This window comes from Arachis stenosperma, chromosome 8, assembly GCF_014773155.1.
Source record: "Arachis stenosperma cultivar V10309 chromosome 8, arast.V10309.gnm1.PFL2, whole genome shotgun sequence".
Lineage (NCBI taxonomy): Eukaryota > Viridiplantae > Streptophyta > Magnoliopsida > Fabales > Fabaceae > Arachis > Arachis stenosperma.
The window spans coordinates 603,438-618,203 of NC_080384.1; the positions used below are offsets into that span (position 1 = coordinate 603,438).

Consider the following 14,766-nt stretch of genomic DNA (forward strand, 5'->3'; position numbering starts at 1 on the left):
AAACAGCAACCAGCAACAATACCAACAATAAAATAATTCATCAATACCAAGTTACTAACATTACCTGACAAACAGCAAGTAGCAACAATGCATCAATAAACAGCAATTGGTAAAAACATTACCTGAATCGATGGCTCGGCCTCCATATTGACTTGAATCGGTGGTTGGGTGGGAGACTGGGAGGTGATGTGTTGAACTGTTGATCGTGGCCAGAACCCAGAAACGCTGCTGGGTGGTGGCGTCTCACAGGCGTGGTGCTGTGCTGGCCTGTTGAGTCAGTGAGTGGTGGCGGTCAGTGGGTCCTGGCCTATTGTGCGACGGCTTCGTGTTCGTGGTGCACCAGCGGTGGGGGATCTCTGCTCTATCCGCGAAGAGGAAGGCTTCGGCGTTGGGAGTTGGGAGGAAGGCTTCGAGGTGGTGGGAGGAACGTGGGCGCCGCCGGCCTCGAGACTCAAGGACGTGGGTGGCTCCGTGGCTGGGTGCGCAGAGGGCGAGATTTGGAGAAGAGAGAGCTAGGTTAGGTTTCGATTGGGGGTTAGGGACGCGCAGCAGTAGCACAAGGAATAGTATAGTATAGTATAGCAGCCAAAAACACACGCCCCACACAAGCACGCAACAGTGCAACTCTCCTCTTTCTTCTTTTTCTTTTTATTTTTCTTTTTTTCATTAACATGTTTTCCTTTTGTGTACGTAAACAATAGTATAGTATAGCATCGGGATTTAGGAATATAGTTTAGGGATAAAAGCAATAATAGATGCAGCATACAGGTAAGAGGTTCAATAAATAGTTATGAAAGTTATGAAGTTAGGTATTTGTGGTTAAGGCTTAAGGAAAGGTTCGTTACAATTTAATGAGTTTTATGCCAACCGTCGCCCAATTTAGCCTAACCAACAAATGGTTGTGAAATGTTTGAACTATAATCAGTAAAATCATCATAAAATAAATTAAAGGCTACAGGTGAAAAACATCATTAATTCATTATCCTACTAATGTGAGCCATCCGTTTCACCTGGGCCGAAGTTGGATTTATAAAAAAACTGGACTTCTAGGTACTAGCCCAGTAATCCCAAGAATATCAGAAGCCCAAACATAAAATCTAGGCCCAAAATGTCACACACACACACAAAAAAGAAAAATCGGCTTGTGAAGTGGAAAGAAAGAAACTCATCGTCGTTCATTCCTTCTTCTTCTTCTTGTGCGGAAAAATGAGCAGTTGCGGTGGTGGAAGCTCGTCGAAACCAAGAATTGCTTCTTCTCAACCTTCCGAAACTTCTTCAAAGTGCAAAAGAGGAGTTTTCCAAAAAGAACGTCAATAATCACCCCTATACAACCTTCCTTTTTTCGTTGCAATTTTCTGTTTTCTTTTTCCTTTTCTTTGAAGAGAAAGGAAAAAAAAAGTTCTTTGCAAGTTATGCATGTAACTATCACTAATAATTTTCTCTATGCTTGCTAATACAGTGCAGCATATGATGTACGGCTTTGGAGATGATCCCAATGTAAGTGACCTAAACCATTTTCTTTAATTTCTTAATTACTTTTTGGGATGTGAATTTAATGGCTATTAAACTTTGAACTATTTTATGTTTTGCACAATTAGCCACTTCCTGAAAGTGTGGCGCTTATGGAGGATATTATTTATTTATTTATTTTTTCAACCTAATTTTTCATTGTTCTTGTTCAACTGAATTACGGTGTTCTGGATTAATTTGAATTTTTTGTTGTTATTGTGCTTTGAAATTTTTTCTTACGAAGGTACATAAAGCTCAAGATATTGGATCACAGAGAGGGAAACTATCAGTTGAGGATTTCCTTTATTTGAAATTGCAAGGTACTTCTTTGTTCATAAAAGAATTTCAAATAATTATCATGAAGAATTGAAGATTATGTTCTATTCTCGAACTCTCTGGAGTTCTTTTAGTTTCTGCGTTGAATGAAATATCTCAAAGGAAACCACTCATTGAAATCTTGTCCCATTTTCTCTTCAATTGCTCTGAGGCATGATATATGAAGCTGTACTATCATGGATTAAGAGGCTAAATGGCTAATTCTTCATAATTTGTTCAAACTTTCAAGTATCCATAAACATTAATCCAATTCAGTTTTTTATGCTAGATTTTTAAAGTTTTTGTCAACCAATCCGCAAGTTGAAACTAAACTAAAAGTCAAGTGTGTGAAACATGCAAGAAGGTGCATCTAATGTAGCCGTGTTTCTTAAATTATTTTTAACCCTAAATATATCTATCAAAACAGGTTAAGGCTCATACAATCTTCACTCTTTACCATTAAAGGATCATTGTGACATTGTGTAATACAACACAGTAACTGTTAAGAAATATAAAAAATTATTGGTATATCTGAAATTGTGTGACTCCACACTACAAAATATTTGTATTGTGACCATTCTGATACACGATAGCTTGATTTAGGCCAATGCACCTTACATTATAATACATGATTGAACATTTTTGTTCAGGATTAATCTCAACTTTTTTACTACTGCTGTGCTGCAGGATTTGCCAAAACTTAATCGATGTACAGAATTGTTATCTATGAATGAAAAGCTGAAAAGGGCAAGAAAGGTTTTCGAATCAGATGAAGAGAAACTGAGGAAGGTTTTTGAAGTGGATGAACCAGTTGAATGATGAATGAGAAAAAGATCATTGAATTGCACCGAATACACCATTCCTGTTCTGACATCTCTAGATCAAATTTTTGGAATTTGAGTATGTCTTACATTTGAAAATAGCCAACCTAGATATTTAAATAGTTGAATTGTAACTTCCTAATATATTTGTTCTCCTATTTATTGTGTCCATGATCTTGTGATTAGAAGAAAATAATTTTTAACACCCTAGAGTAACTATCTTAAACCAAAAAGAAATTATTTGGTCTTAGCAGGATATTTTTTGTTATGATGTATATCGTATTCTTAATGTAGTTGAACAGAGAATTAGCTAGGAAATTAAAAGCTTATCCAACATTTATCAAAATCAATTTTGGTATAGAATTGTTAAACATAAATTATATTGACACAAACTAGAATTGGAAGTAAGTCAAACCAGTTCATAAGCCGGTTCGAGTTCGAGCTCGACAAGTTGAACTGGTGAGCCGAGCTTGAGCTTGGAATTGTGCTCACAAATTAAATGAGCCGAACTTGAACTTAGATAAACTTAACAACCCCGCTACGTTACCAAGAAGGAGTCTGCCAACTTTTGCCAATTTCTATTGGGCTGGATCCAAAGCCCATAAATCATAAATTAACACACCCCTAATTACACATGGTTAACCCAATTTACCAAATAGTAAACCTAATTCACATTGATTTTCACCATGCAGAACACCTTCCCCCACCCAAAACCCGTGACGGCTGCGTCTTCGGACAGTCAACCTCCGACGCGTTCCCGTCGCCGGCGTCAATCCAGGTCAGCGCTGCCAACGATTCCACCCGCAATTGCATCACCCATTATAGCCTCCGCCGGCAAGCTTCCATCAGTGGTGACACAGGTCTTCCGTCGGCGAGCTTTGATTGAAGGTCACCACCTAGCCGTCCAGACGACGGCACCTTACCCGTGCTCGGATCTGTACGCATGCTGCTCCGGTTCACCTTGTACTGCCGTGAATCTGCTATTGAGTGACCTCCTTGGTTAGTACTTATTTATGTATCTTGCATGATCTTATTATAAGTATAGTATCATATGGATTTCAATTGATGAAATTAGAATCTCTGGCTAGAACATGTTTAGGTCTTTAAATTAAATTTGTTTTTATGCTATGTTCCGTTGTTCATGTTAAATGGATATTTGTCAGTTACTGAATATAATTTATTTTGTTCATGTTAAGTATGCTAATTATCACTTATTGTTTTTGCTGGATTAGTATATGTTGATGTTGAAATATTTCATGGGTGTGTCTTTTGAGTGAATACCCACTTAGAAGTGTCTTTGCTAGATTAATGTGTCTAATCTTAAAATTGCTTGTCATGAACTGAATTTAATTGTGATTTGGTCAATGTCTCATCATTTTTGTGTGACTAATAGAGGCTGCTATTGAAAGAATTTTTCTCTTCTTATGTTTATACCTTGGGTTTAGTCGACGCTTCCTCAAAGATATGGGGTTTTTGGTAAGGAAAAAGTTGAAACTTATACTATTTTTCGATGTGGATTGTGTCTTTTGACTAATAATTTCTTAGATGTGTCTTTGTTAGACTAATGTGTGTTATCTGTATAAACTTAGTTGGATGTGTCTTCCAAGTAAAGTTTTGTGCTCTTCACTTTTCTATGGTTCAGATTATATGTAACGCTTTCAGTAACCGAATTCAATTGGTTTAGTTCAATGTTCCATAGTTTTTGTTTAATTATTGGGGGTTGCTATTAGGCCACTTTATCTCTTCTTATCTTTGTACCTTTGATTTAGTTGATGCTTCCTAATTTGTGATTCTATTTTTCTCTCATGGTCGCTTCATATGCTGACAGAAACAATTGGAGTCAAGGTGCTCATCCTGTTATATTGCTGACATGATGAGAGATCTGGAAAAAAATCAGGCTCAAGCGAGGATAGCAAAAATAGAAGTGTCATTTTATTTCCGACATACAGTTGGTTTGTTTTAACAAGTTACTATTCTGAAGCAACTTTTATAGAAGTGTATTCCCTTTATAACTTCATTGTACGCGTCTACTTTAATGCATGTGTGATTATATGATAGTGCCTTTTGGTAAATGTGACTTCAGAGGATATGTCTTTACATGTGTCTTTTTAATGGACATGTCTTCTCAGAATGTGTCTTTTTATGGAGGTGTCTTTTGTGAATGTGTAATCAAAGAATATATCTTTTTAAATGAGATGTCTTTTTAATGGATATGTCTTCTATTGGAAGTGTCTTCAGGTGGTAAGTTTTATCAATGGAAGTGTCTTTTTATGCATGTTTTATTAAAAGGATGTGTCTTTTTTATACATGTGTCTTTTAATAGACTTGTCTTCTAGAAATGCGTCTTCTTTAACGGAAGTGTCGTTTGTGTATATATCTTCAGAAGATATATCTTTTTAAATGATATATCTTTTTAATGGAGGTGTCTTCTATTAGAAGTGTGTTCAAAGGATATGTCTTTTTAATGGAAGTGTCTTTGTTATACATCTATTTATGGAAGTGTCTTTTGTAGATGTGTCTTAATAAGTAGTGTCTTGAGAGGATATGATTTTTGTGCATTGTCTTCCTAATAATTTCTTTTAGTAAACCAAAAAAAAAATATATTTCTTTAAAAACTTGCCAATATAAACTTGGAAAATTGACTTTTACTAACCAGAAGCTCCCAAGTTGTTTCCTCCACAAATAGAACTTATATAACTAGTGTTGATTCAAAATTCTCTAAAAGTGTAGAGTGAATCAAATAAAAAATACCAATAATTACTTTTTGATCCAACATAATAAACAAAAAATTTCCATTGGTTTATATAAAAAAAGCTACTACTATACTGCGGAAGATAAAATAATGCTCACCATTAAATAATAAAAAAATGAAAAAATATTAAAGAACTCATTAGATTGTTTATTTAAGTTAAAATGCAAATATTTAATCTTCAATTATTAATCGCAATTGTGAGAATTTATTCCCAAATTAACAATTGAAATGTGCGCCCAAAGGATAAGAAATAGTATACAAATAGCAATATTTAATTTGGAAGCATTTACCCCACACATTCAAAATTTGCGTGCCTTTTTTTATTAGGTGAAACTCTTCCATAGTATATACATTTGAACAAAAAGAAAGCAAGCAAATTAAAGAGAGTAGTAATATCCAATTTAAAAAGAATAATGTGCATCAATGTATGCGCCGCGATGAATTGAAGCATAAATAATGCAAAATTATTAATTAAGCACACAAGTTTAATGTGAATCATATTGCTGTGGAGCCATATATGCATATTTCATCAAGCTAATTAAGCAACTAGCAAAACTCAAGTTGATAATCATCAACTGATTTACATAAAAATTCCACTACTAATTTGCAAAAGATAAAAAAATGCACAAAATTATCACTGTTGCTACCTACCAAGACAAAAATTAGAACAAATTTAAAAGGAAACATACAACTTGCATAAAAGAATTCCACCAAAAACAAATCATATATCATAGTTGGAACATCTGATTTGCATTAAAAAATAATCCACACCAAATCATATATCTTTCCTCTCTTGAAGCTTCTTCAGAACCTCGGTTGCCAAACAACATGTAGTCACTGAAAAACAAGAGATCAGATTCAGAGTAGGATATATAAGATATGCTTGTTTTATTTGTAATAAGAGTCACTTGTATAAACACGCAGCAGCAACAAGAAATTGTAACTATTCTAAAATAGAAAAGAAAAGGAAAGAAAACATCATCCCTTATTATATTAACAATTGGACCCTAATAATATCAACAAACCATAGCAATGATATGATGAGTAAAAGAAACAGTTACTAATTACCTTGGTAAGAGCATTTCTTGAGCATCTTTTCAAGGATCTTGAGCTATGTTGGATCATCATCAACAACCAGAACTCTCATGTAAAGACTATTTTCGGATGTCGTCATCTTCTTCTTGTATGTTTTTTACTTTGCAAATGTACAATAACAAAAATAATTCAAAACCTTTAACAAAAAAAATCCAAAACAGAAAAAAAATTGAAACTTACGAAATAGAAACATTCAGAATATATAAAAAAGAAACATGTAAAATAATAGAAAAAGACACATCTGAAACCTCAAAAAATGAAAAATTCACAGCTTAAGGGAGTAAGATTACAAACATATTCAGTGCATTATAGAATGAAGTTTAAGTTAGAAATATTCCTGTTGAAGCAACAACACTCACAGGCTTTCCTTAGAAAAATTTTGTTCTTTAGTAGGTGATACAAGTTGAAATCTTTACTGACTAGTCAAGATTTTAATTTATCCACAAAATAATTCATGATTTTCAACGAGTCAAATAAATGGCTCTACTTATTATTCCATGAACACACACAACAGAGCAAAATTCCTAAATTGCAAAATCAGAATCTTACTTATGGGATACACAATCATTGGAAATTTGGAATTGCCCATATATTGGATTGGAACACCCTCTTCTCCCTTTCCTCAAATATTTAATATCAAATCAAATAACAAGAAAAGCAATTCTTCAATGCCATTGAGATGAAATTTACCTGAAAAAACACAGCTTCTCCATGATTGCATTTATTGCAGCGAGCCGCCGTGGTGCGTCAAAGAGTTGGGACTGCAGCCAGTAAAAACAATTTCAAAATTCAAACACCATATACTTGTGGATTCACATATAACACCAACAAAAATTCCAAAAACAGTGAATAACATACTTGATCCTCTAAAATTCAAACACCATACACATGCAGTTGGACAAATCAGAAATTTGGAGAGGGAGATTGAACCATTGAGTGACTGTACCTGATTCAAATTCAAAAACAATCCGCCTGCGTTGCTCTCTCGGGAGGCCTGCAGCAGCGACCAAATAGAACGGACTGGCAGCAAGAGGAGATTGACGTGGAAGGACAGGCAGTGCTGGCTCAGAAGGCCTACAGTGGCAAAAACTCAGATGTGTGTAGCGCGAGGCGTGCTGCATCAATGGTTATACCTAGCGGCGACGGGAGCTCGCGAATTCTAGACGGTGCACCGGCAAGGCGGGGATGCGTCGCAGCTGCGATGGAGGACGTGCGGCGGCGAGGCGACGAGTGGGAGCTCCGCTGCACGCGAGGAAGGGTGGTCGAAGGGATGTGATGACGGTGAAGCAGACGCGTGATGCTGACTGTCTTTTCTGCGCGAACGGTGGATGAAGGGGCGGCAACAGATGCAAGGAGACTAGGGTGGAGAGAGGGCGGCGTGGGGCTTGGGAGAGAGATTAGGGTTTCTGAGTGAAAATGAAAATGAAAGGATATATTTTGATTAAATCTTAATTATTCAAATTTTATTTTTTTAAAATATAAAAAAAATTAATTATTGTTGTCAAAGGTTGGCATATAGTTTCTTGGTAACGAATACTTTTTCTTACCGTTTTGCCCTTCTCCTTCTTCTCCTTCGTTTTCTTCATCTGGAATGGCCTTTTCTTCTTTTTTCGAATCTCTCTCATCCAAAACGGTGTCATCGAGTGCCAAACCCTTGTACCGGCTATTACTGGTTGTCGTTGCTGCTGCTCCACCCGGCCACTAGAAGGAGAATCTGGAGAACATGGAGGATTTCTGCGGCGGCAGTTTGAGCTGAGAAGAGATTGAGTTAGCGGTGGCGCGTGAGTCTAACGAGCCTGTAATCGAGATCGGCGGAACTATCCCTGAGATCCCGGTGTTTAAGCAGATAGATTCCATTCCTTTTTCTCTTCTTCTCTTTTCTCTTTTTTCTGTATGTTAGTTTTGAGAAGAAGTGAAGCAATGATGGTGGAGAAGAGAAGAGCGATGATTTTTTTTTACAGGGCTCTTTAGGAGTTTGGTGTAAAATTTGTTCCTAAAGAGTTGGGGTTTTTGTGTTGGAGTTTGGATTCAAAATGCAAAAAGAAAGAATGAAACAGAGAGAAAGAGGAGGGAGGATTTAAAGCGACAGACAAGGTATAAATAAAAAATAAATAAATGAGTAAAACATGGATTGGCAATGGAATCAAAGCCGCTCACCAAACTTCTTTATGTATCTCACAGCCAAAATATTTTCTTTTCTTTTTTTACTTCGCTAAGACGAATGTTAATATATTTCAAAAAAATTAAAAAAGATAGAATTTTTTTAATTTTAAAATTTAAGTTTAAAATTATACATTTTATAATTTTAATTTTATTAAAAACTTGTAAAATTTAAGAATCAATATGATTTATTATTTTTAATCATAATTAATTAAAAATATGTGTTACGAATTTGACCCAAATATCTAGGGTTGTCTCTTTTTTTTCTTAACGTCTCAAACCTGCTCTACAATATCTAACTTACTTTAAATATCTTTCTTATTTTAGACCGACTTTATTTTTTATTAACGTCTCAAATCGATCTTATAATCTCTAACTAACATTTAAATATCTTCTTTATTTTAGACAGACGAAATAAGATATGATGTCATAACTATCACCGACTAGGTAAGGAGAACCAAAATATCTCTAAGATACATCATCCATTTTACATACTTTATATTTTTTTAGATCCATTTTGATCTGAGCCTAAGTATTTATCTCATTGCTCCAGTGAGATAATTTGACAACCGACCTCGACTCACAAGTCTAATATAAATTAAAATTATTGATCTTTAATTTTTTTCTAAAATAATTCTAAAAATATCTAATTATATATCATCGAATTGTTATTTAAATGCATATATTTAATTAAATAATGTATAAAATCCTTTATGCCTATTAAAATTAAACTTGTGTAGTCACCAAAAAAAACTTTTGTATTAATTTTTAATAAATAAAAAAAGTGGAGGCATAGTATGAGTTAAATTCAATTACAGTAAGGGAATCGTTGCATATGTCCCACTATTTCATCATCAGACATTGATGATTTCTATGGAATGATCTAATTACAATTTTATTGGGCTTGAATGTGACATTCTTAAATAATCATTGAGAGGTTATTTACTTATTTCAGGAAGTCACCAAAAAATAATTTTAGGAATGCAAAACGTCGTCGTCCAGGCTGCTGACATTGAGAAAGAAGGAAAAAAATGGTGACTTTTCCGTGTTTGGATTGTGGTTAGGCACTTAGCCATAAAGTCATAATTCATAAACCCTTTGAACGGGGTTTTTTTATTTTGGGCTTGGTCCTCACGTGAGGGGGAGGCTACTATGTCGGGTAGTGAAGAACTCTGAACTCTCTGAGCCTTGCAGTTTTCGTAGGAAAGTGCGTGTTTGGAATTGGACCCACATTTTCCAAATACAGGTTCCCCAACATCATCGAAGAATTGCCACGTCATGGTGTGGTGTCGATGAAAGTGGTGAACAACATGCAAAATTGCAAATATCCGGTAACGTGTCAGTAAAAGCGTGAAAGAACAGTATTTTGCTATTTTATCGGGCTACGCGCAACTGTTATCGGTATCTGCTACTCGCCAAAAACACACGCCCCACACAAGCACGCAACAGTGCAACTCTCCTCTTTCTTCTTTTTCTTTTTATTTTTCTTTTTTTCATTAACCTATTTTTCTTTTGTGTACGTAAACAATAATATAGTATAGCATCGACATTTAAGAATATAGTTTGGGGATAAAAGCAATAATAGATGCAACATACAGGTAAGAAGTTCAATAAATAGTTACGAAAGTGGTTATGAAGTTAGGTATTTGTGGTTAAGGCTTAAGGAAAGGTTCGTTACAATTTAATGAGTTTTATGCCAACCGTCGCCCAATTCAATTTAACCAACAAATGGTTGTGAAGTGTTTGAACTAGAATCAGTAAAATCATCATAAAATAAATTAAAGGCTACAGGTGAAAAACATCATTAATTCATTATCCTACTAATGTGAGCCATCCATTTCACCTGGGCCGAAGTTGGATTTATAAAAAAACTGGACTTCTAGGTGCTAGCCCAGTAATCCCAAGAATATAAGAAGTCCAAACATAAAATCTAGGCCCAAAATGTCACACACACACACAAAAAAGAAAAACCGGCTTGTGAAGTGGAAAGAAAGAAACTCATCGTCATTCATTCCTTCTTCTTCTTCTTGTGCGGAAGAATGAGCAGTTACGGTGGTGGAAGCTCGTCGAAACCAAGAATTGCTTCTTCTCAACCTTCCGAAACTTTTTCAAAGCGCAAAAGAGGAGTTTTCCAAAAAGAACATCAGTAATCACCCCTATCCAACCTTCCTTTTTTCGTTGCAATTTTCTTTTTTCTTTTTCCTTTTCTTTGAAGAGAAAGGGAAAAAAAGTTCTTTGCAAGTTATGCATGTAACTATCACTAATAATTTTCTCTATGCTTGCTAATACAGTGCAGCATATGATGTACGGCTTTGGAGATGATCCCAATGTAAGTGACCTAAACCATTTTCTTTAATTTCTTAATTACTTTTTGGGATGTGAATTTAATGGCTATTAAACTTTGAACTATTTTATGTTTTGCACAATTAGCCTCTTCCTAAAAGTGTGGCGCTTATGGAGGATATTATTGTGGAATATGTCACGGAATTGGTAACCAAATTTGTTTATTTATTTTTTCAACCTAATTTTTTATTGTTCTTGTTCAACTGAATTACGGTGTTCTGGATTAATTTGAATTTTTTGTTGTTATTGTGCTTTGAAATTTTTTCTTACGAAGGTACATAAAGCTCAAGATATTGGATCACAGAGAGGGAAACTATCAGTTGAGGATTTCCTTTATTTGATTCGCAAGGTACTTCTTTGTTCATAAAAGAATTTCAAATAATTATCATGAAGAATTGAAGATTATGTTCTATTCTCGAACTCTCTGGAGTTCTTTTAGTTTCTGCGTTGAATGAAATATCTCAAAGGAAACCACTCATTGAAATCTTGTCCCATTTGCTCTTCAATTGCTTTGAGGCATGATATATGAAGCTGTACTGTCATGGATTAAGAGGCTAAATGGCTAATTCTTCATAATTTGTTCAAACTTTCAAGTATCCATAAACATTAATCCAATTCAGTTTTTTATGCTAGATTTTTAAAGTTTTTGTCAACCAATCCGCAAGTTGAAACTAAACTAAAAGTCAAGTGTGTGAAACATGCAAGAAGGTGCATCTAATGTAGCCGTGTTTCTTAAATTATTTTTAATCCTAAATATATCTATCAAAACAGGTTAAGGCTCATACAATCTTCACTCTTTACCATTAAAGGATCATTGTGACATTGTGTAATACAACACAGTAACTGTTAAGAAATATAAAAAATTATTGGTATATCTGAAATTGTGTGACTCCACACTACAAAATATTTGTATTGTGACCATTCTGATACACGATAGCTTGATTTAGGCCAGTGCACCTTACATTATAATACATGATTGAACATTTTTGTTCAGGATTAATCTCAACTTTTTTACTACTGCTGTGCTGCAGGATTTGCCAAAACTTAATCGATGTACAGAATTGTTATCTATGAATGAAAAGCTGAAACAGGCAAGAAAGGTTTTCGAATCAGATGAAGAGAAATTGAGGAAGGTTTTTGAAGTGGACGAACCAGTTGAATGATGAATGAGAAAAAGATCATTGAATTGCACCAAATACACCATTCCTGTTCTGACATCTCTAGATCAAATTTTTGGAATTTGAGTATGTCTTACATTTGAAAATAGCCAACCTAGATATTTAAATAGTTGAATTGTAACTTCCTAATATATTTGTTCTCCTATTTATTGTGTCCATGATCTTGTGATTAGAAGAAAATAATTTTTAACACCCTAGAGTAACTATCTTAAACCAAAAAGAAATTATTTGGTCTTAGCAGGATATTTTTTGTTATGATGTATATTGTATTCTTAATGTAGTTGAACAGAGAATTAGCTAGGAAATTAAAAGGTTATCCAACATTAATCAAAATCGATTTTGGTATAGAATTGTTAAACATAAATTATATTGACACAAACTAGAATTGGAAGTAAGTCAAACCAGTTCATAAGCTAGTTTGAGTTCGAGCTCGACAAGTTGAACTAGTGAGCCGAGCTTGAGCTTGGAATTGAGCTCACAAATTAAATGAGCCAAACTTGAACTTAGATAAACTTAACAACCCCGCTACGTTACCAAGAAGGAGTCTGCCAACTTTTGCCAATTTCTATTGGGCTGGATCCAAAGCCCATAAATCATAAATTAACACACCCCTAATTACACATAGTTAACCCAATTTACCAAATAGTAAACCTAATTCACATTGATTTTCACCGTGCAGAACACCTTCCCCCACCCAAAACCCGTGACGGCTGCGTCTTCGGACAGTCAACCTCCGACGCATTTCCGTCGCCGGCGTCAATCCAGGTCAGCGCTGCCAACGATTCCACCCGCAATTGCATCACACATTATAGCCTCCGCCGGCAAGCTTCCATCAGTGGTGACACAGGTCTTCCGTCGGCGAGCTTTAATTGAAGGTCACCACCTAGCCGTCCAGACGACGGCACCTTACCCGTGCTTGGATCTGTACGCATGCTGCTCCGGTTCACCTTGTACTGCCGTGAATCTGCTATTGAGTGACCTCCTTGGTTAGTACTTATTTATGTATCTTGCATGTTCTTATTATAAGTATAGTATCATATGGATTTCAATTGATGAAATTAGAATCTCTGGCTAGAACATGTTTAGGTCTTTAAGTTAAATTTGTTTTTATGCTATGTTCCGTTGTTCATGTTAAATGGATATTTGTCAGTTACTAAATATAATTTATTTTGTTCATGTTAAGTATGCTAATTATCACTTATTGTTTTTGCTGGATTAGTATATGTTGATGTTGAAATATTTCATGGGTGTGTCTTTTGAGTGAATACCCATTTAGAAGTGTCTTTGCTAGATTAATGTGTCTAATCTTAAAATTTCTTGTCATGAACTGAATTTAATTGTGGTTTGGTCAATGTTTCATCATTTTTGTGTGACTAATAGAGGCTGCTATTGAAAGAATTTTTCTCTTCTTATGTTTATACCTTGGGTTTAGTCGACGCTTCCTCAAAGATATGGGGCTTTTAGTAAGGAAAAAGTTGAAACCTATACTATTTTCTGATGTGGATTGTGTCTTTTGACTAATAATTTTTTAGGTGTGTCTTTGTTAGACTAATGTGTGTTATCTGTATAAACTTAGTTGGATGTGTCTTCCAAGTAAAATTTTGTGCTCTTCACTTTTTCTATGGTTCAGATTATATGTAACGCTTTCAGTAACTGAATTCAATTGGTTTAGTTCAATGTTCCATAGTTTTCGTTTGATTAATGGGGGTTGCTATTAGGCCACTTTATCTCTTCTTATCTTTGTACCTTTGATTTAGTTGATGCTTCCTAATTTGTGATTCTATTTCCCTCTCATGGTCGCTTCATATGTTGACAGAAACAATTGGAGTCAAGGTGCTCATCCTGTTATATTGCTGACATGATGAGAGATCTGGAAAAAAATCAGGCTCAAGCGAGGATAGCAAAAATAGAAGTATCATTTTATTTTCGACATACAGTTGGTTTGTTTTAACGAGTTACTATTCTGAAGCAACTTTTACGGAAGTGTATTCCCTTTATAACTTCATTGGACGCGTCTACTTTAATGCATGTGTGATTATATGACAGTGCCTTTTGGTAAATGTGACTTCAGAGGATATGTCTTTACATGTGTCTTTTTAATGGACATGTCTTCTCAGAATGTGTCTTTTTATGGAGGTGTCTTTTGTGAATGTGTAATCAAAGAATATATCTTTTTAAATGAGATGTCTTTTTAATGGATATGTCTTCTATTGAAAGTGTCTTCAAGTGGTAAGTTTTATCAATGGAAGTGTTTTTTTTATGCATGTTTTATTAAAAGGATGTATCTTTTTTATACATGTGTCTTTTAATGGACTTGTCTTCTAGAAATGTGTCTTCTTTAACGGAAGTGTCTTTTGTGAATATATCTTCAGAAGATATATCTTTTTAAATGATATATCTTTTTAATGGAGGTGTCTTTTATTAGAAGTGTGTTCAAAGGATATGTCTTTTTAATGGAAGTGTCCTTGTTATACATCTATTTATGGATGTCTATTTATGGAAGTGTCTTTTGTAGATGTGTCTTAATAGGTAGTGTCTTGAGAGGATATGATTTTTGTGCATTGTCTTCCTAATAATTTCTTTTAGTAAACCA

General features: G+C 34.7%; 1 protein-coding gene across 1 annotated transcript; it reads left to right on the forward strand.

Annotated features, from left to right (window-relative positions):
* The first annotated feature begins 1,206 nt into the window (after positions 1-1,206).
* Positions 1,207-12,428, forward strand: LOC130946430 (transcription initiation factor TFIID subunit 13-like). Its single transcript, XM_057875183.1, has 5 exons — positions 1,207-1,309; positions 1,460-1,497; positions 11,083-11,142; positions 11,270-11,344; positions 12,027-12,428. The coding sequence occupies exons 1-5, from the start codon at positions 1,207-1,209 to the stop codon at positions 12,156-12,158; spliced, it is 408 nt and encodes a 135-aa protein (XP_057731166.1). The 3' UTR covers positions 12,159-12,428.
* The last annotated feature ends 2,338 nt before the right edge of the window (positions 12,429-14,766 follow it).